Source organism: Hippoglossus hippoglossus, chromosome 10, assembly GCF_009819705.1.
Source record: "Hippoglossus hippoglossus isolate fHipHip1 chromosome 10, fHipHip1.pri, whole genome shotgun sequence".
Classification (NCBI taxonomy): domain Eukaryota; kingdom Metazoa; phylum Chordata; class Actinopteri; order Pleuronectiformes; family Pleuronectidae; genus Hippoglossus; species Hippoglossus hippoglossus.
The window spans coordinates 23,320,246-23,340,810 of NC_047160.1; the positions used below are offsets into that span (position 1 = coordinate 23,320,246).

Here is a 20,565-nt window from a genome sequence, read left to right on the forward strand (position 1 = left end):
GATTCCTCCTGCACATAAACTGGACTGAAACCGCGTCCTCCTTTTTAACTTGATCTAACGTAAAAAGACATTTCTGCAAAAAGGCCCGGTGTCATTAGATTTAGTTTCTCTTCTTTTTATGGCCATTTTAGTTTATTTTTTTTCATCTGAAGGTTGCATCTCTGTAAACTGGAAATTACCAGCACAGCTTTCAGCTTTCAAGATTTCAAGTGGTGGAACATTTCACTCAGGGAAACAATCAGGAGTCAACAAGACTCTGTGAACGTGGGATTTTCTATATCCTGCAAGCAATCGTTTCACCGGGAGAAAATCCCACAGCAGGGGTGCACCCCCCCCCCCCCCCCCCCCCCCCCCCCTCCCCCCCCCCCCCCCCCCCCCCCCCCCCCCCCCCCCCCCCCCCCTCCCGTACAGGTCACGTGGGGGGTGCAGCTCTCTGTGGTTATTGATGCTGTTACGTGGGAATTACTTAACATTACAGTAGATGGCCCTCAGGGCTCTAATCTGACAAAATGACAGGTGACCTTCACATTTTTCCATCATCAAGTGAGTTAATGACAAAAATAGAATATTCAGTCCATGCAACCAACTGCTTCTGTTTTATCAGTTGGTCGCATTTCAACAAGCAGAACAGCACAAGGCAGAGGTTGAGGACATTTGGTCCTTTTCTACACTGAACCTTCCAGCAGTGTTCAAAAATATTCAATATTTCGCACCGCTCTGAAATAATAAAATGTAGTGGTGTCGATTAAACTTCTCCAAAGTCGATGTTGACAATGCTCATTGCCAAAAGGGCAACAAGTCTTTTGCATGTGAGGGGAGAAACACAAGAGATAAGTCAAAGCATCACATGCAGGTGAAGATATTCAGTTCTCAACTCTATAGTTCATGTGTGGTAAATTAAATCTGCAAAGACTTGAGTTTCAGTATCAGAGTTTCAGAATCAGGTCGCTCAGTGCTGGAGCAGATTTAGTGATTTGTGGGCTGAAGGCAAACTGCTGCAGAGTAAAAAAGTCTTCATATATATATGTACACCATTTCTTTTTATCTATACCACTGCACTTTAAAGGTGGCAACATACAGGCGTGTAGGTGTTCTACACTCTGCAGCTCTTAAGTTCCCAATGAGTTGCTCAGCTGGAAACACTTAAAGTGGCTGCACAGTACAGCTCCCAAGTGTGAGAGGGGTAAACATCTATGAAGGAGAACAGGGCGATGCTGGAGAGAAAAAACAACACATGCACGCTCAGTCAAGCGACTATTGCGAAACAACCAGTGGAACCCTCTCAAAGTGAGGCTCAAGACTTCCTCAAGGTCACAGCGCTGCTCTGCAAAGCATGACACTCCATCACGCTGACAATTAAACTACTAGACCTGCACACTTCGGAAGCTTTTCATTTAAAAACGTAGGCTACGTTGCTAATGTATTCATTTTTTGTCTCCTGTCACATCTTTCAAGTGTATTTGTTTGTGGAACACACAAGGTCGCACTCCTGCCACATTAGTTTATGTTGTTTTTGTTCTTCTGCAAACACAAAATGAATTGATGACAGATACAAGAGAGAGAAATCGCAGAAAAAGGCTGATTTAAAAAAAAACATGTTCTGCAGCGTAGACAATTTTCAATCTACTAACATTATTCTTTAGGTGCAGACTGTGTTTCAGACCTGTCATGTGTTGAACTGACGTTTAAAGCTTCATATATAATTTTCTTATGGCAGCTGCTTTGCCCTTCTCTGGCAGCTATTTTCTATTTTCATTTTGAGTGTAAAATGCAGAGCTCTGAGTCCAGAGAGGGAAAAATAACCACTTTTTTCATTTGTTTGCTGTTATTTATCTGCTCTGCTGAGCTTGCTTGAGGTTTTTCTGCCGTCACTGAGCTTCAAAGTCAGCCGGGCATTGAGATTTACATCAGGCAGCAGCACAGCTCAGTGGGAAATGCTACAAAACCAAGCCGCTTACTCAAGCCTCCGTGTCTTACTCGACAATCCTACGATAGTAACTGATGAACAGGATGATGACTCAAGGTGTTTCATGTCATTTTATGGTTTTTACACGATTCTGCAGGATTCAGCCGTTTCCTTATAAGACTTTTAAACATTAATACCATATTCACTCAGATACTGATGAATGTTAAAAGCTGATAAAGCCAGAATTGTTTACCAAGTGCATCTGTATCACACTTGTGCCAATTCCTACCAACACCTACAGACATGACCTGGATAAGCAGAAGGAGAACTGAACTCTCTGGATGAACTATAAAAAAAAAAGAAACATCTATTTCAAGTCTTCATATTCAACATTAGGTCAAAGGCCTGCAACAATAATTTACTGAATATTTTTAAGACAGAGTTTTGTTAGTTATAAAACATTTCATAACTCACAACACTGCCTCGAATGATTACTAGAACACTGCCAGCAGCCGTTCTCCTGGATTCACTTCAACACAATTTAAAAGGTGCTTTGCAGGTTTAAGTTTGAAGCATCTTCGAGGAACCTGTCATAGTTTGTGTGAGGATTTTTGCCGTCCCAGCAGTTTCAGTCTCTTCATGTGACACTGACTGACACCATGATGCTGAGATCAGACCCTGTGAAGTTCAGACATTCGGTTGTGACTCCCGTTGCCTCATGACTCTGACCTCTGACTTCATGACTGGGGTCATTGTCACGCTGCAGATTAAATATAGGCACCACACACGCATATGGTGGTTAAGAATGGAAACATCTTAGGTATCTAAAACGTTTATATAATCGTATAAGTATCGTATTTAATCGTATACTGTAGTAGTCGTTGAGAGGTGCGGGGGTATAGAATCTAATGATGTAATAATGAATAGACTAAATGGTGTATGTTGAGTTCAGTGTATTATACCAAAACTCGACAGTCGCATACAGGGAGAGTGTTTTAATTGATAAACTGGACTTTTTCTAACAGTGGATCATGTCCTTGGATAACAGCGTTAAGGCAGAATCACAGAGAACAACCTCATTAACATTCTGTTCGGTATATTCAGTTTTATGCAATATGCTCAGGATGTCTTTCAGACTTTGCTCTTCATGGCTGTTCCCAGTTTTTTTATATTCAGTCACGCATCCAGCAGGAGCCTCTAGGTAAAACTGCCTGGAAAGTGGGAAGCAGGTTTTTAAACAATGCTGCAGACATTGTGTTCTGAAGAAATGATTTAAAAATGTTCAGTGTCGTGTAAACATAAACAAGACGGCGACATTTTAATGGTTGAGTTAGTGGAATTTGTGGCTCGAGATCTGTTTGTTAAAAGTTCTGAAAAAGCTCCTCTGGAAGGTCAATGCATTCAGAATAACTTTCTTCACCAGGTCCGTCTTCAGTCAAACTGGAGCTCACCTGTGCAGCTGAGACATTGGATTGTTGTCGGGGGGGAACCAGAGCCTGATTCGGCCAACATGGATTCAGTGGTTGCTCCCAGTTTGCTCTCTAAACCAAATGATTTCCTCGAGACGCTACTTTGAAATTATTCAAATTTCCTGCGAGGTCATTGGAGGGGAACTTGAAGCCAGCAGATAAAGTACTCTGCTTACCTCAGTCCCCACCCCCCACTTCTTTCGCCATATGCTTCAGTTGACACATCCCTGACCCCCTGCAGGCAGATCCCCTCCAGCACGCTCAGCGGTATTCCTGTGTACAGATCAATTTGGTTGGAGTACCACAGTTTGTCCCTGAGATATCTGGAGAACACCGGAGCATCTGCTGCGTGTCTGCTGCCCGAGCATCCCCGCTGCAGCGCGTCTTATTTGGCAGAGTTATCATGGCACTTGTCATACTCGCACATCCCCGGCAGCACTGTACACTGATAAAGGACTCCTTCAAGTTCAAAGCACGTCCAAAACCACAGGCGACACACTTCCCCCAAGGGTAGTGCTTCCTGTTCGGTCCTTGTTCTTTCCTTACAAATGCTGGAAATGCTGTGCAAATCTCTGAGATGGAGCAGGTCCTCACAACAAAGGAGCAGTGGGATGACTCTGAATGTCATACATGCTCAAATGAGTGTCTCGTATAGATTTTTATGTTATGTCCCTGAATTGTTTCTGAATGAATCGTTTTTTTAAATTAGAAATTCCTTATAAATTCGTGGTTTTATATTATTTTGGTGCATAAAGGCAACAGCAGCTGCCTCTCTCGTCCACATCTCCGTGATGTGCACAGAAATGAAACCCCTTCGGGTTTGAACAGGACGTGCTGAGCGTGTTTTGCATAGGTTTGGGGGGGGGAGGGGAACCCCAGCAATTCACCACGGTTTTTCTGGTGCTTCTCTGGAGGAGCAAAAACCTCTAACAACTCAAACGGACCGTGCTATATTTCTTTCTGCAAGAGTTGCAGTCAGCGAGTCAGTTAATAAATGGCAAAGTGGGTTCATCAAAAGGGGCAGCACTCGCCTGGAGGTGAGAGGAGCTGGCTGCTGCATGTTGGAACCAGCTCAGAGAAATAAGGTGTTTCAAGGGGCAACAATCCCTCCATCCCCACCCCCCCCCCCCCCCTTCAGAAAACACTGCTGAGAGTCCTCCTGGGCGAAGTACTGAACCCCCCCCCAATACCTGCTGTGAAACTACAAAGTGGTCAACAGCATTAGCAAGGGAAGTAGAAAAATCCATAATCTGATATTTCAGCTATAAGCAATCGTGAGAAAGATTTTAACTTTTAATTTTGTGTTTCGCAAATTTCACATTTCCAAACACAGAGCCCATAACATTACGTTGTAAACCGAGCAGGTGCAGTTTATATACAGAGGCCGTAAACCAAAAAATTAAAGTTGAACTGTATATTGGCTGTAAAGCTTTTACAGGATCAGATTTTTTATTTCACCTTTTAAGAATGAATGCATAAAACATGTCCCCCGCTCACTCAGGGCGATGATGCCAGATCTGTTGGATTCTCTGCCAGACTGTGCAAATCAAAGCTGCTGATTACAACACAGATAACAGGCCTGTGCTGGTAATTCATTAATGCTGCAATTTAAGATAAATGTGAGATTGTAAATTTCCAGAGTAACTGCCAGCCGGTCGAGGGTGTTGCCAAAACCCTATGAATAACTCATATTCTAACATTCAGCTATTTCCCTCTATTTAATGCTGAGGAATCAGTATGGGACATTATTGTTATTAAATTAATATACAATATAAAATATAAACATATACTCTGTATATAGACAGACAGTCACATATTCTCTGTTTCAATGGACTTTATTGATTAATTTCAGATTTTGTATGACTACAATTTAATCATATTACTGTCATTATTGTTAATATACTGATATATTTCAGAAATGTAATTGTTAGCATTCAGTCATATTATTGTCATGAATGTACTTAATATATTTATATTGTCAGAAATTCCATTATTATCATGTAATCATAGAATTGTCATTATTGTTATTGATATATTTAAAAAATCATTATTGAGTTACTGCATTGTTGTCATCACTTTTAATTTAGTGTAAATATTAATATATTTCAATAAAAACTCATTTAAACTGTCACTTAATTCACACATTTCCCTTAACAACTGCTCCGTGGTTCAAACTAAACAGTATGAAAAACCACTTAGTGGCTTTTGCCAGAGCTTTCCTCTGTTGAACATGGTTTTCATCAGCAGATCAGTGGGAGTTGTTATGGTGACGGTTGTGTATTGTTGCTGTTACATTCTCCTCCGGAGCAGATTCAGGATCGTCCCTGTGACTCTGCTGTGGTACTGACTTGTTTCTGTAAGCGTTACCGATGAGGGAGGCCGGACGTGGTTGAAAGCTCCAGAAAAACGTTCTGACATTGAGTCAGAACGGTTTCGTCAAATCATTTCCAAGGTCAGGAATGAACTGTGATGCAAAAAAAATATAAATCTGTCTAAAGGTCACCTCTTGCAGTGAGACATTGTTGTGTTGCTTTCTCGTTTTTGTATTTTATAACAGGGGTTTTATTGCCGTGCAGTAAAGCATAAATACAGCTACTGTCTTCTGTGTTTTTCCTGGCAACAACTTGGCAGCTACATAATCACAGTTGTAGAATTTTAATACTGCACTGCCAGGGATCACTTGTCTATTAAATGTCCCGTCCAACATTGTTGCATCGTTGTCTGAAGTTGTGTTGACGAGGCTGGAACGTGTGTAGGTTGCAGTGTTTCATCTGCTCAGACATTGTGACTGTCGCTGCTTGTCACAACTGCCCAGTCCCTGTGTTTATCCCAGCCTGTTGCAGCAGCTGGAAAGATAAAAACACATCACGCCCCGTGTGCCCAGTGGATTTGTTTCCCAGGAAACAAACCAAAAAAAAGAACTATAAACCAGGGGATGGAACCTTAAATGTGAAAGCTGTTATGATTGAGATATTCCCGGAGTCAATATTCTCTAACATCCATTTGGGAATAAGTAAAACATTTTACTGCAGCATTTACATGAACCCAAGTTGTGATATTGGAACTGTGAACCTGTGTTCATCTGGGTTTTTAGACCAAAACATGTTTTGACAAATTAGTTGTTTGTGCCAAAGAACATCAGAATGTTTACATAAAATATTTTTGTGTTTACTCCAGATTTAAATACTGATGAGGAGGCAAATTTGATGTGCAGATAAAAACTTAACTTAAACTTGATAAATAAATGTTGCTTGATGTCTGAATTTAATTTCTGCACTTAACAGATGCTGCATTTGACTGTCGGTGAACCTGAGTCCGGCTTGTCTTCAGGAGTTGTGCGTGTGTGTACATAGGCAACTGGTTTCATCTCTCATCCATGTCTGGTTCATTTCTCTGGGATTAAAGGTGAAATGTCTTCAAGAAACACAAGAAAGTCCAGTTGCCTGTGTACAAAACTCCTGAAGATACTACGACCTGGAAGACTGAGCATCTTCACAGATACACGTTGTTGACTCCGACCCAGTGAAACGTCTTGAAGAGCATGAACTTTAAAACTTAACTGAACCAGAACTTATTTTCATTCTGCTCAGAGTTTGTATCGATGTCAGATTCTGACGTGACACATCTCATCAGTGCTCCCTTCTCTCCGCACATTGTGGCAACGTGAACCGTCTTGTCATGTACCTCGAATTAGGCACCTCCTGACAAAACCATTATTGTGTAATCACCGGCCATTCATCTGAAATGACACGGTGACAGATGTTTTGGTGAGAGGATGTTCAGCATCTTTTTGCTACGAGAGCTCTTCCTCTGCAGATGCCCAGCTGTGCTGGCAGCTGGATGTGCTGACAGCTAGCGTGGATTCTGCCTCGTGTGCAGCCGCTAATTCTCCAGTCATCTCCATATTTGGAAGATACATCTCCATTCTTCATATGTAGCTTGTGTTTCTTCACAGGGCAGCAGAAATGTAACCTTAAGTTTATACAGCTGACCCACTAACAGTAGGGGGTCTTTGCTTACACACACACACACACACACACACACACACACACACACACACACACACACACACATATATGTATATAGATACTGTCTCTTGAAATAGACAGCTGTTGTCATGGTTACAATAATGACCGCTTGATTAAGCCTGTGGAACAGTCATGGCTAATAGACACAACGCATATTGGTTTCTGATTGGAAACAAATGCTGCTCGACTGGGTCGGGGTCTCATGCTAAGTGGATCCATTCATCCACTCCAACCTCCTCCTGTTCCGGACTCTGTACACGATATGATTTGATTCTCACTTTGCTCCTCTCATCATTATATGGCAGCTAGAAGCCACCTCATAAGTCTCTCTGTGTAATAACAGTCCACCGTTCAAATGGATGAAACGCCAACAGAGGTGTAACACTTCATTAACTGCCTCCTGGTCTGTGCTATTCACAGCAAGATAATGAGTAGTAGTAGTTAGGGTAGTGGAGAAAAGGAGCACTTAGAAAAAAGTTTATTTCTTTCTTCTCATCTCAGGAGTAGTTTTCAGAAAAGGTGGATTTCTTTGTGGGGCTTAAATTTAGCCCAAACGTTGGAGCCGGATCTGAACGGAAAACCTTAAAATGCTGAGACTCAAACCTGGCCGGTCCTTAATCATCCCTCCGATATTCTGGATCACGTCCAAGTAAGAGGCACTTGAGATGCCTAATGTTCCTTCATAATCACCGTAATATATTAAATATGACAAGTCATGCTAATTGACTAATTCATTAAGCTAATTAATGCACTAATTTGTATACATTTTACGTCTGTGTTACTCTCTTCATAGAACATGTTAATATCAACCCTGTGCAGCGTTGTAAAGACGTCATTTGAAATGAATATAAAATTATCTTTATTTATATGAACATCTATGCGATGAGGTGCCTCTAAACCAGGTGAGGATCCGACAGTCACTGGCCTGATGATGTAGCACGGGGGGGCCCAACCCTCTTCTTGAGCCAAGCTTTACTTTGAAAGCCTGGGAGGCTCGACCAGTCTAAAGAGGGATCTAGAGCCATTACCCCCACTGAGCACGGAATAAGATTCTCTGGAACCTCTCGGTGAATACGGAAGATACGACAACTTCAGCATCCATCACTTCCTCCCTGTCTTAAAATCTTCCCCCACAATGCACCAGTGCTGCATGGTGAATTAAACAATGGTGATTAAGGAAGTTTCAGAAAGATTCACTTTGTTTGCACAATACAACGAGAAGACGTAATGTAAAAATATCTTTGCCTTGAAGAAGTTTGTCTCTGCTCCACATCCGCCATCTCAGTTGAAGATGAAAAATAAAATACATGCATCAATGTTCTTCTTCAGTTTCCTCCTTGACATCTTCTGCCATTAGATCACATCGCTGTGTAACCGCATTCCAGGATAACTACATATCCTGAATAAGAGTTTTGACATCTGATTTATTCTGAAAGTGTCTCCAGCCTCGACAAACGATTCCTTCACAAATTGACCTCGAAACACTTCTTGTGTTTTTTGCAAGAAAAGCGTCTGGTGCGATGAGATGATTCTGTTGCAGCCTCACGCTCGGTGTTGGGTCAGGTGAAGATTTACATGCTACGCTGCTGATTGACCTTTCCCACAATGTTTGGGTTTGTAGAAGTGTTTTAGCAGAAAAGTCTGGTTTGAAATGCCACTCAAAATGACCCCCCCCTCTTACCTTCTTAGGTCAGGCGATCCTCATTATTTAGAAAAGACAGACTGACTGAAAAAAATCCTAAATCCAAATGAAAATGTGGAGTTTTCACCATATTTGTGTTTTGCCAACTTAACTTGTGCTGTTGTCACGGACCTCTCCACTCAATGCAATGTGCCTGTAGCAACAACTGACCTATCAGACCATTTTCTTCCATGTAAAGAATAAACCTTGTCTTTTCTGGGAATCTCTGTTTTCATATTTAACCGTCCAGGAAATGATGCACTTCATATTCCAACCAGGAAACTGTCCACTACAGTCACAGTCCACTGCCGGCCACTGAGAAGTGCCTAATCAATAACTGGGAATTCATTTAAAGTTGAAAGTTGTGTAATTATTTTCCCATTCGGTTGGTTGATTAGATCTGTTCAGTGTTAGATACAGAATATATACGTTTCCTAACCATATCATGCAAATGCTTACATTAGTTTTGGATATTAATACAATTGACACGTTTGCTGTTTATTTCTGGAGTTATTTCTTCAACATTATTTTTGTAATTTAGCACATTCCCTCCCAGTGGGCGTCCTGCTGTGACTTAGAATAATTCAACTCCATAAGTTTTTGTGTAAATAACATCTCTGTGTGACTGAGTGAGGGACTTGCTGCTTCCTCATTATCCACTATTTTGGTGCACTTAACCCCCCGCTGCTCCAGTGGCTAAACGATGTAGCTGCTTGTTGTAGGCAGCTGTCAGGTGGGACTCCGTGTTGTGAAGCCATTGCTTCCATGCTCCGTGAACTCTGCCTGCGTGAGTTAAAACTTCGAGAAGTGTTCACTACTAAGATCTCACATCAGAGGCTTGATGGACAAACTATCAAAGTTAATCAAACCTGTTTTTATTTGCTGTAATTTGCTTACATTTTTTAGATTAACTGTGAATCTGTCTCTCACCACAGTGGCAGCGGTTCTTCTGATTTGGCCCAGTACCAACAAATCATTCACAATAAACACGGACAACTGAAATAACAAAAACAGAGTCTAGATGCACTTTAAGGTTAAATGTGAATGGATTGACTGGATTGTCAAAGGGACGACTTTTCTCCTGCTAAAGACTTAATTTCTGTCATTCAGATGTTTGAAATTGAAGGCGGTCGTGAAAATACATTTCGGAGTAATCTGTAACAATGATTTACAACTTGTGTTGTAGTTAGCAAAACCACTTGTGAAGGAGAGAGTGTGTGGCCCATGTTTTCAGCTCTTAAAAGTCACATTGTTAAATCTTAGGTTTGTGTATTGTGTGGCTACTGATAGATTAAAATACTCATTTGTATTCAATTGATGCAACAAGTTGTGTTCATGCTTGTGTTGTTTCCCCTTTACATCATTGTTATTTTAAAAAATCTCCCACACTGGGTTTTAGTTTGCTGCTGGGAAGCCGTGAGGGATCGACTCTTCGTTACTCCACCGTCAGAATAGTTTGTGAATGAGTTTCTTATTGAATAGTCACATCATCCTAAGCCCCCCCCCCCCCCCCCCGTATCAATCAGCCCCTGTGATTACAAGCCTCTGAGTTCACTTACTCCCTCAATAATTAGCACAGATTTCTTGAGGGATTTGTGAACCTTCACTTTCGCTGGACTTCAAAGAACCACCGTCTGCCCCCCCCCTCTCTGAATCCTTTATAGGACACCACCACTGCTCCGATATCCCAGACTCATTAGACTCCAAATGCCAAGCGGATAACAGCGGAGCACCAGATAACAGATAAAGAAGGAGATAGGGCCTTGTGTGAATTTGTTGGCTGCATGTTGTGATGACATAATTCATTATCCCCCCCCCCCCCCACACATCCTTTTTATGAGGCTGTTATCTGTTTCATTCAGATATATATTCAAATGCATAAAATATGATTACACTAAGCTTTGAACTTGTGCTGGTGCTTTCCCACTGGACGCCTGTTTCAGGTGGCTTCCTCTTCCTCTTCCTCTTCCTCTTCCCCTTCCACTTCCTTCATGTTCCTCTTTTTATCAAATCCTTTTTGATACAGGAAACAACAACTGAACTGGTAACCTACATGCTGAAAATGGCAAGTTAACGACAGTGGTCGTCTTCCCATACGTCCAACAACACTTCCTCCAGCAGTGTTTTGCAGGCGGCAGTGTTATTGCACCCTCGGTTTTATCGTCGCCCAAAACAATCGTGATTGGTTTAAAGAAATACCCCAAAAAAACAAAATGATAATATGTGCAGCCAGACCATTCCTCCTGCGCTGACACAGCACTGTGGAGATAGGTCTGCCAATGCAAGACTATGTGTCTTCCCACTAAACCCCTGGTGCCCCATAGTTACATTTTAATACTCTGGAATGTATTTATTGTGTTGTGTGTGCATGTGTGTGTGATTAGATAACGCCCTATATAAGGCTGTATCTCTGTATTCATGCCTACATGACTGTCACTCATCTCTTTTTACACGCAGACCCCCTCTAATTAGGTTTTGATATACTGCCACTGTTTGGGGTCACACAAGACAGATCACATTTCACAGGTTTGGAATATTTAGTGAATGTGGGGAACATGTGAGCCAGTGAGGACGGAACAAGTGGATGAGAAAAAGCTATTTTTTCTGCCGCGGTAGCAACTACAAGAACCCAGGAGCTAAATCACTTTCAAAGTTAATCTGCTATAAATCCAGGCAGGAAAGTCCAAATCTAGTCAGAGAAACTTTTTAAATCAAAAGCGGAATTTCAATGATCCTTCCACCCACAAAGTCGCCGCTTCACTCGAATTCAGCAACAGTCCCGGAAGCAATTTCAGTCCTGAGAACACTAGCATCTCATTTTATTCCTGCCTGACTCTTATGCAGATATGAAATACGAAAGGACTTCTGTTGGAATCATAAAAGGTGTCAACCGTGTGAGACTGGGGGAAACACAGAGAGGAGGCGGGGGGGAGGGGGAGTAGATCAAGGTAAACATTAAGGAAGTCGTGAGGGGAACTGGAGTTCAGCTGGTCAATCACTGGAGCATTAATGAGCTTCTGATGGTTTTCTAAGTTAGCTGGCTGCTTTGTTCACAGCGGGACGATAGATGTTATGGACTGTGGGCTTTCAGTGAGCATCGAGACTGGTTCAGGGATTCCTGCAGGGACTCAAACATCACTTTCCTAAATAGAAAACAGGATGTGTCAGGTTTAGATTCGCACAGTTGCCTATTCTGACTGTAATTCCGGACCCGAACATGATGCAAATGTAGAGGAAATGTGTGTTTTGCACGCAGCGAGATAAATCCCACACCACCTGAGATTACTGAAAATGCACCAAATTAGCTTTCTTGGTGAGAGGAAGACGAGAAGATCGATACCACGCTCGTATTTCTGTAGTGAACCCTACAGCTAGTTAGTGGAGCTTAGCACAAACACTGGACGTGGTCGTGGTGGAGGGGAATCTCTCACATTAAAAGAGGATTAGAATCACTGATCTGAGCAGAATCTTCTACGAATGAGGCTCAGGGCGACTTAATCAATCTACTGGAGCCGGGTCGACAGTTTCCTGCCTTTGTGATAAGTTTTCACTCTACTTATGTGGCTTCATATGTACTGTACCACATTTAACTCCCAGCAACACGGTACATTAGCGTGCTGAGCTGGAGCAATTTATTGAAATTGCTCCTTGAAGTTGAGACTTAGTGTCCATTGCTAAGACAACTGGTCAAACTTGATCCATGAGGATTGTCCGATATGATTTAAAGCCCCAGAACAGCTACTGAATCGACCTTGTGGTCTTTTACTACAAAATTAGCACTTATATGCAAAATCACTTTCCTCCCATTGCCAGTGGAGAAATTTAGCTTTTTATTCTATTTCATGTTTGACATCACAAACGAGCCATAAACCAGGGCGTCAGAAGCAATACACACTTCATCCAACAGAGAAAAGCCCCATGTGACCAGTGTCAATGTTATGGAGGTTACACTTCAATCTTTCACTTCAGTCCCTCTTTCAAAACGACGTTTAGAAGTTCTATGTGCATCATAAGGATGAGCCAGAACACGTGCAGTGTCAGTGACTAGACTGCCAAAATGAAGAAGAAGAAGAAGAAGAAGAAGAAGAAGAAGAAGAAGAAGAAGAAGAAGAAGAAGAAGAAGAAGAAGAAGAGTCTATTAAAACTGCCCTGCGACATGTGTGCAGTAGCATGTTTTTTGTAGTTTACTATCTCTCAGGAACGCTGATGACTATTTTTAATCTTCAATATGTATAAATTAGATATCAAAGCCAGTAAAAGTAATATATAAGTACTTTATCTTTAGTTTAAAGCTTGCGAGCACTTGTAAAGAGGTTCCTTCTCATCGTAGATCACATGTCTTTGATCCACCCAGGCAGTCATCTACGAAGCGGCAGATAACGCACTGTGACCGGACCCCGCCTGCCAGTTTGTACTATATGAAAAATGTGAACTAATTCGTCCTCAGTGTGTGTGTGTGCATTATTCATCACAGCGCCGAATAACCACCCAGTGAGAAAATTAAGTGATTCTAATATATCTTTTGTCATGCACAGGATTTCTGTCTGACTTGGCACGACATCTGAGAATTATAAACAGCCTACTGTGTACTATCAGCTCCAATTGTACCCTCAGATTATTCCATAAGCCACAATTATTAACAATTGGGAGCATGATTACGCAGCAGAACACAAAATATCTCCAGCAGTCTTCCTGCACAGCGGAGGACGGAGGAGGCTTCTCGTGAACCCATAAGTTCTGTGTGACAAAGGTTTGACTGCGGGGACTCGATGGTCCGCATTACAGTCATTTATGATCGCAGGGGTCTCTACATACGAGCCCGTGGCGGGAAGGACCTTGACTTGTCTTTTATTGCTCTTTAATTTATAGACCAGTTTAAATGTCGTGAAGTACAGGCTGTCGCTACAACTCTGCAGGAGGAAAACCTGGCAGAGGCACGCGGCTAACAATCATTACACAATCAGACGGATCTGATCGACTGCACTGTGCCCGGAACAATTCCCTCACACTTGGCCACGGAGGCAGCAAACACTGAACTGCGACCCGCGGTGCCATTAAAATGCAAGGCATGGCCAGACCACCCCCGCCGCTCTCCTCCCCGAGCATCATACGTTTTCCTGCAAACAGCAAACAACAGCGTTATTATCTCAAAGACTGACTGCTCCGTCTCCTATCTATCCTTGCCCGGCTCTACAAACACCCCCCCCCGAGCCACTCAGACATATTTTACAAGCCACATGTGCCACCATCCGCGTGCTTGCGGGACACTTACAGGATTAGCACAGAAACCTGGAGCCTGTTGACCCTCACCCTCAAGGTTTTCCCGGCCTCTATTATGGTCTGACCATCTGCCAAAGAGCACGGAGCAAGTCTCGATATTTCACCCGGGTTCAGCTTTTTACAAGTGGCCACGAAAGCCTTGTTCTGGTGTAGCTACTCCATGAAATGGGTTATGACAATAACAATTTAACAATCCACTCGGAGTTCAGTCGAGACACTGGAGTAGCGGAGGTCATGCTTCAGAAATCCAGAGCTGTTTGAAAAGTCAGGTGTCACAGCCTCCTACTGTTGCCTTAGATTGATCCAAGAAGCAAAGAAAAAAAAAATGAAATGGAAATGTCACCGGTTCGACTCCACTGCGTACAGAGTAGATATTCTCAAACATCATCAGAGCAAGTTGAGCATGAGCTAATAATCTAAGCTACATTATAACTGTTCTCATGTGTTCTCGAATGCGTCATTTGATAGAAAGGGGCTTTTCTGTTTGTTTGCACGCTTTCAAGCTGAAGTAAAGTCCTGTAAACGAGAGATGCAGCGCACACAATGGAGGGAACATCATCAAACAGACCTCCTGTTTGCCAGGAGATATAAGAACGTCGGGAGATAGCGTCTCCTACACATGGCAGAGGCAGAACATATCTCAATGTGTGTGGGTCTCACTGCACAATAAAGATTCAGCGCATTGAAGAGGGGAACAACAAAGCCAGACACAGATGGGAGTTGGCAGCGGTTAAAGCTTAAAGTGCGAAGAGGGGAGATGGAGAAGGGGAAGGCAGCGTTAGAAGTGTTACTGCTGAGGCGGGCTGAGCGCTGAGAGACGTGATACCTTAACATTTTGGATGGTAAAAAGGTTAACTGAACACATTTAAAAAATGAGATATAGATTGTTTTTACAATGCACGAATGTTAAATATGAGTTGCTGGAAATATCATGCAAATAGTACAGATGGGCTGATTATTGCTGTGTATTTCTGTCCAAATTGCTCCAGTGGAGTCGCTCTGGCTGTAATGGGCAACTCCCAGTGAACTATAACTGTGAATGTGAAACCAGGCATCGCTTGGAAAGAGCAAGTGCACTCAACTAATCTTCTCAGGGTCGTTTTTTTTATAACTCAAACACAATCTTATGTAAGAATTGTTGGAAAAAATACATAAGTTTGATGTTTATGTAATTTTGCTTATTCACTTTGTTTGACTGGAGTTAGGTAAGACGATCGATAAACTTAATTATGTGTCTGTGCTTAAAGTTTTCATACTTTCATACATACAACAAAACAGCTTGTGTTGTTGGTGCTGAAGCATTTCCTCGGCGAACAGCAGCTGGATGCAGCGATGTCTCAGAGTTTTGTGTTCGCTGTGAGGTCGCCAGGCGAGCAGAGGAGACGCGGTATAGAAGTGCCAGGCGGATGCACAAACATTGCTCATTACATTACATAATAAATCCTTGGATTTGTGTCTGTGTTTCCAACAAACAAATGAAGTACAACAGGTATTGACTATACCCTTGGGCCCACACTTGTTTTTGGCCGGATCGCAAATATGAATGTCTGTGTCTGACTGACTAATGGGTTCTATAGTTTTCCATCCATTATCTACACCGTGCATCCTTTGAGAGTTGTGGGGGGGGGATCTGGAGCCAATCCCAACAGACACTGGGCGATTGTACAGCCTGGACTTGGCCAATATATAGAAACAAACAACCAATCACTCTTACATTGACACCTACATATTCAATTTAAAGTCTCCAATGTCTTTGGACTATGGGAGAAAGCCGGAGTAGCCAGAAAAAACTTTTGCAAAAACCAGGAGAACATGCAAACTCCACACAGGAGGACCCCGGGGAAGCAGGGATTCGAACCTTCTTAGTGTGAGACGTCAGGCTAACCACCACAACACTGCACCGCCCTATTTTGTTGTTTGTAAATTTGAAAATGTTTTATCAGCACTAGCAAATCATCTGCCCCCCTCTTTGCTGAGTCTCCTCCCAGGTTAAAACATTAATGAACTTTAGACAACTGCAAGCTAGCAGTTTCCCCCTGCTACCAGTCTTTATGCTAAGCTAAGCTAACCTCCCCGTGACTCTTGGTCCTCACTTGTCTTATCTGTTTTCTTGTGAGTGGAGTTTACCACAGAGATATTATCTATTACAAGATGCTTCAGAGGAATCTTCAGTTTCTCACTTGGTTGCTCGAATAACAAAGAACAACAGTAACGGTAATTAACTGACAAACACAACACATATTCAACTAGGTACATTGCAAATCTCCACATTTGTATGATGAGCTGAAGACCTCATTAACAGTGTTGATTGGAACAGTAGACTTGTTGTATGGGGGGGGGCAGAGATTTCCGAGACATACCAGTGCGAATGGAATCAAAACCATCATGCCAGCAAATAATGTGAGAAAATACATTTAAGTGAACTGACCCTTTGAATATGAAACGCAGCTTTGAAAAAGTGAAAAAAACCTGAAACGATGATTGAAGCCGGATGTGAAGGAAGTGGAAATCTCTCATCTGAAAGGACGTCGCTCTTTCACCGTATAAATCCATTAACATGGCCACATGCTGGCACAGTACTTTATGTCACCTTGTTCCATTATATTCAGTTCAGTAGCATTATGTTGGTACATATTTGAAAGGCACTTGAACATGATGGATTTTGTAGATCCCTGCCTTCAAAAGAAGTTGGCAGGCTGTGGTATAGTTGTTTGATCTCCCATGTTTATTCGGGGTCCCAGTAGGAGCCACTGGGAAGCTTAGAATAGCGCAGCAGCCCTAAGAGGGCTAGTGCCGGATCATAATATCAGTGATGGAATGGGAAAACCTCACGGACCTGACTTGGCATTGAAAAGTGCTCTGCAGCATTTGCGGAGGAATCTGATGTTGGTACAGAAAGCTGTGATAGCAGCACAGAGGAAGTGTGCTCTTTAAAACCAGTTTGCTCTAGAACAGCCTCCCAAACGGTAACGGATAAAGATTTTTGGAAAATGCTGGGACGCGAGGACACTCTAGATCATTGTGAAGACACCGAATCTGTGTTATTTTCAGTGGCAGCACAATTTTCCTCCCGAAAGGCACATCTTCATTGTCATATCAACCCTGCTCTGCCCCCGACTACCTGCTGCTACTGGGTGCCGACACCTCTTCTCCTCTCAGATCTGAAATACTTTAATCAGTTCCTTCTTCCTCTAGTGAAAAGTAATATTGACTCGGAAGCCTTTTCCTCCCCATGGTGCTCGAGGGAAGTCATAATGAAAAGAAGAGCGCTCCATTAACACTGCTATACCTGCTAAGCAGCTCACACCATCTCATACCTGCTGTTAAATGGCTTAATTGGACTTTTTTTGTGTGTTGATGAGGCGGAGAACAATGTTTTTCCTTCTGAGGATTGTTCTGAACTAAGAGGATCAGTATCAATTCAGTGCAGAAAACCTATAGAGACATTCTGAAATTGAACATTGTCTTATCTGTCTCTCCAAGTCCCTCCACAACACGCTATGTTTTTTATTAAGATGAGCACATTTATCACGTATCCGCCTCTATACTGCACTCTATACATATCGCTGTAGATATCGCCTATATTGATGATCCATTATTTGGTCCCTGGTTTGTATTCAAGTGGAGAATCAATTAGTTAGTGCAGTCTTGAAAAACGGATGCACTCATTCATCCTATGTGCCACTTGAAATAGATTCTATCTTGCGGTTTCAACGAGCTTTCATAGATAAAGTGAATGCATTGTGGGAATAAAGGGACCGGAGTTGGATTGTAAAGTCCTACAGATGGCTGAGCATCGGCGCACGCTTTCTGTAGCATTCACGCTGTCTCTTCAAGAATTTCAATTACTGTCGCAATTAGTATAGAAATGCGTCGAGGGCTCCTCGGTGTCTGTGATCCCTGAGAATCAAAGAAAGAGATCGCACATATCGGAAAAACAATATACAGCCGAGCCAGGAGTTGAAGTGCACAGAGTCTTTTGATCCTTTGTCTTGACCCTGTAAAATAATAGAGTTGTCACCAGACTAATTAAGATTTGGGCACCTTGCCCACCCAAAGGCTCGTCATGAAGGAAGTGCTTATCTCACCATCGGGGATGAATGAGGTTATCAGATCATTTACTGCTTTAAGAGCAGTAATGTTACACTATGTCATAAAAGTAAAAGCTGCATTGATAAGGTTTCGTGTGTGAGTATGATGCACAAAATCTAGTTAAAGTGTCAGGCAGACATGGTGACTGCAGAATAATGGCTCCTATATGAATGCCTCCCTATTGTATAATTTAATCATTGATATGCAAAACCTGTGTTGTTGGCAGATTGGAGGTAGTTTCAACTTTCATTTCTGTTCTTGGGAAGCAAATTGTGACAAAATGGAAAATGCAATTTTGTACTTGAGCACAGAACTCCAGTGATTTCCTCATAATGCAGAAAGTATGTTTATTAAAATTTAAGAAGATGTATTTTTTAAAGTCCTTAAGGCAAATGTCTCACTATACTATTTGTATTGTATAAATTGTCCTGTATAGAATGTATTTCTACATCAGCATAAGGCTGCTTCACTCCCCCACAACACAAACCCCCTCAAAGGATTTCACCCTGTACATCTGAGTCCTATCGATAGCACGACCTAATCTGGTTTAAGGTTATAGCTTTAACTCCATCTGCTGCAGAGGACCCCCCCCCCCTCCCCAAAAAAACAAATTTCACTCGCACACCATCATGCAACACAATTAATGGCCATGCCCGGCACAAGAGCCTCGGCTGTACGCTGCCAAATGAGTCAGGCGCAAAGCTGAGGATGAAAAACAAAAGTATAATCCCTCTGCTGCTAACGGTGTCACTCAAGGATTAGTGTGCCAAGGAGAGAAAAAATAACACACTAAGTACTACGCGGATAAATTAAAAGCTCTGGGCGACGTAGCGTGCAGCCTCCTGTCGTTTAAGTGCGTTACAATGGGACGTGTTGTTGACTGAATAACAGCAACTATAATCTACAACTTCACACGTCCTGATAGCAGGTGATTCGAGCCTCCAGCACCTGGCGACGAGTAAATTGAAATGGCGAAAGCTTAAGGCAGTCGATTGGAAGATATTCTCCGAGTCAAGGAGAGTGACCTGGTGGATTATTAGAAAAGAGTTGTGGCGCCTCGCCGATGATGAGGGTTAAGCTCGGTGTCTGATGGCGAGTCAGGCGGAGAGAGAGGGGGGGGGGGGTGGACTTCTCCACGGATGGAGCTCCGGTCGGATGTGGCTTAACAATTAGTTCACGCACAAGTGAGAATCACACAAAAAAATACATCCTTACCTGTGTGTCCAGACGTAAACCATCCAGGGGAATAATCCAAGCCCACGAACGCGAGGACGCAACACTTCTCAACAAACTATTATTTAGGAAAATCGCATCAAATCCACGGCTGGTGTAATCTCCGATGTGTGCAGAGAGAAAGAGGGGGATGGACTGAGAGAGGGAGAGAGTGAGAGGTAGAGGTAGAGAGAGAGGTAGAGAGAGAGAGAGAGAGAGATGTCCTCAGGAGAAGTTTGCACCTATAAGCAGCCACAGGGGGGAAGATGTTAATCCTCCCAAAAGAAAAATATCAGCGACGCACAGGAGAGATGTGGAGTTCAGCACCACGGCGCAGTGGACAGCTCCGACGGCGCAGCGATCTCACCTCGGCCGCTCGCGGGTCTCGTGTGCGAGGAAGGAGCGCGAGCCCCAACCTCACCCACTGGATCCGTCCCCACAGGATTTACATACAATCACACGGGAGGGAGGGAGGGAGGAGCGGGAGGACCAATCACGACCGTCCCGTAGTAGGCAGTATAAGCAATTCCCCCCTCCCCTCCCCTCCTCCCAAAAAAAAAAACGAGGACAGACAGACGGGGATGCGGTCCAGTCCCACCGAGCCAAACATGAAGTGTCCTTGAGTGAAGAGGGAAAGAGAGAGAGTGTGGTTTCTCTATGGCTACACACACATACACAAGCTGTATATGTGAATACACACGTATGTGTACTCATAAACATGCAGTGATGGAGTGGTGAATGAAAAGCTGCTGTAGCCACCGTCCTATCCTCAGCACTGTAGTGTCCCTGTGTGGGATCAATGATCGATAACAATCAATCATAAATGAGAATGGTTTCAAGAAAAAACGTTTTCAATTGGGTTATTGTTATCATCAGCTGTAAGGACGTAGCCTGTTT

The 20,565-nt window shown here is 42.8% G+C and overlaps 1 protein-coding gene across 4 annotated transcripts in view; it reads right to left on the reverse strand.

Annotated features, from left to right (window-relative positions):
- Positions 1 to 20,291, reverse strand: part of fstl5 (follistatin-like 5) — a 156,486-nt gene extending 136,195 nt beyond the window's left edge. For 2 of the 4 annotated variants that reach the window (XM_034598349.1, XM_034598346.1), the window contains exon 1: positions 19,672 to 20,288. In XM_034598349.1, coding sequence (XP_034454240.1) covers positions 19,672 to 19,694 — 23 coding nt within the window. In that variant the 5' untranslated portion in view covers positions 19,695 to 20,288. Of the gene's footprint in view, positions 1 to 19,671 lie in introns of all 4 variants that reach the window. The other 2 variants (XM_034598348.1, XM_034598347.1) reach the window with 2 other exon arrangements.
- Between the last annotated feature and the right edge of the window lie 274 nt (positions 20,292 to 20,565).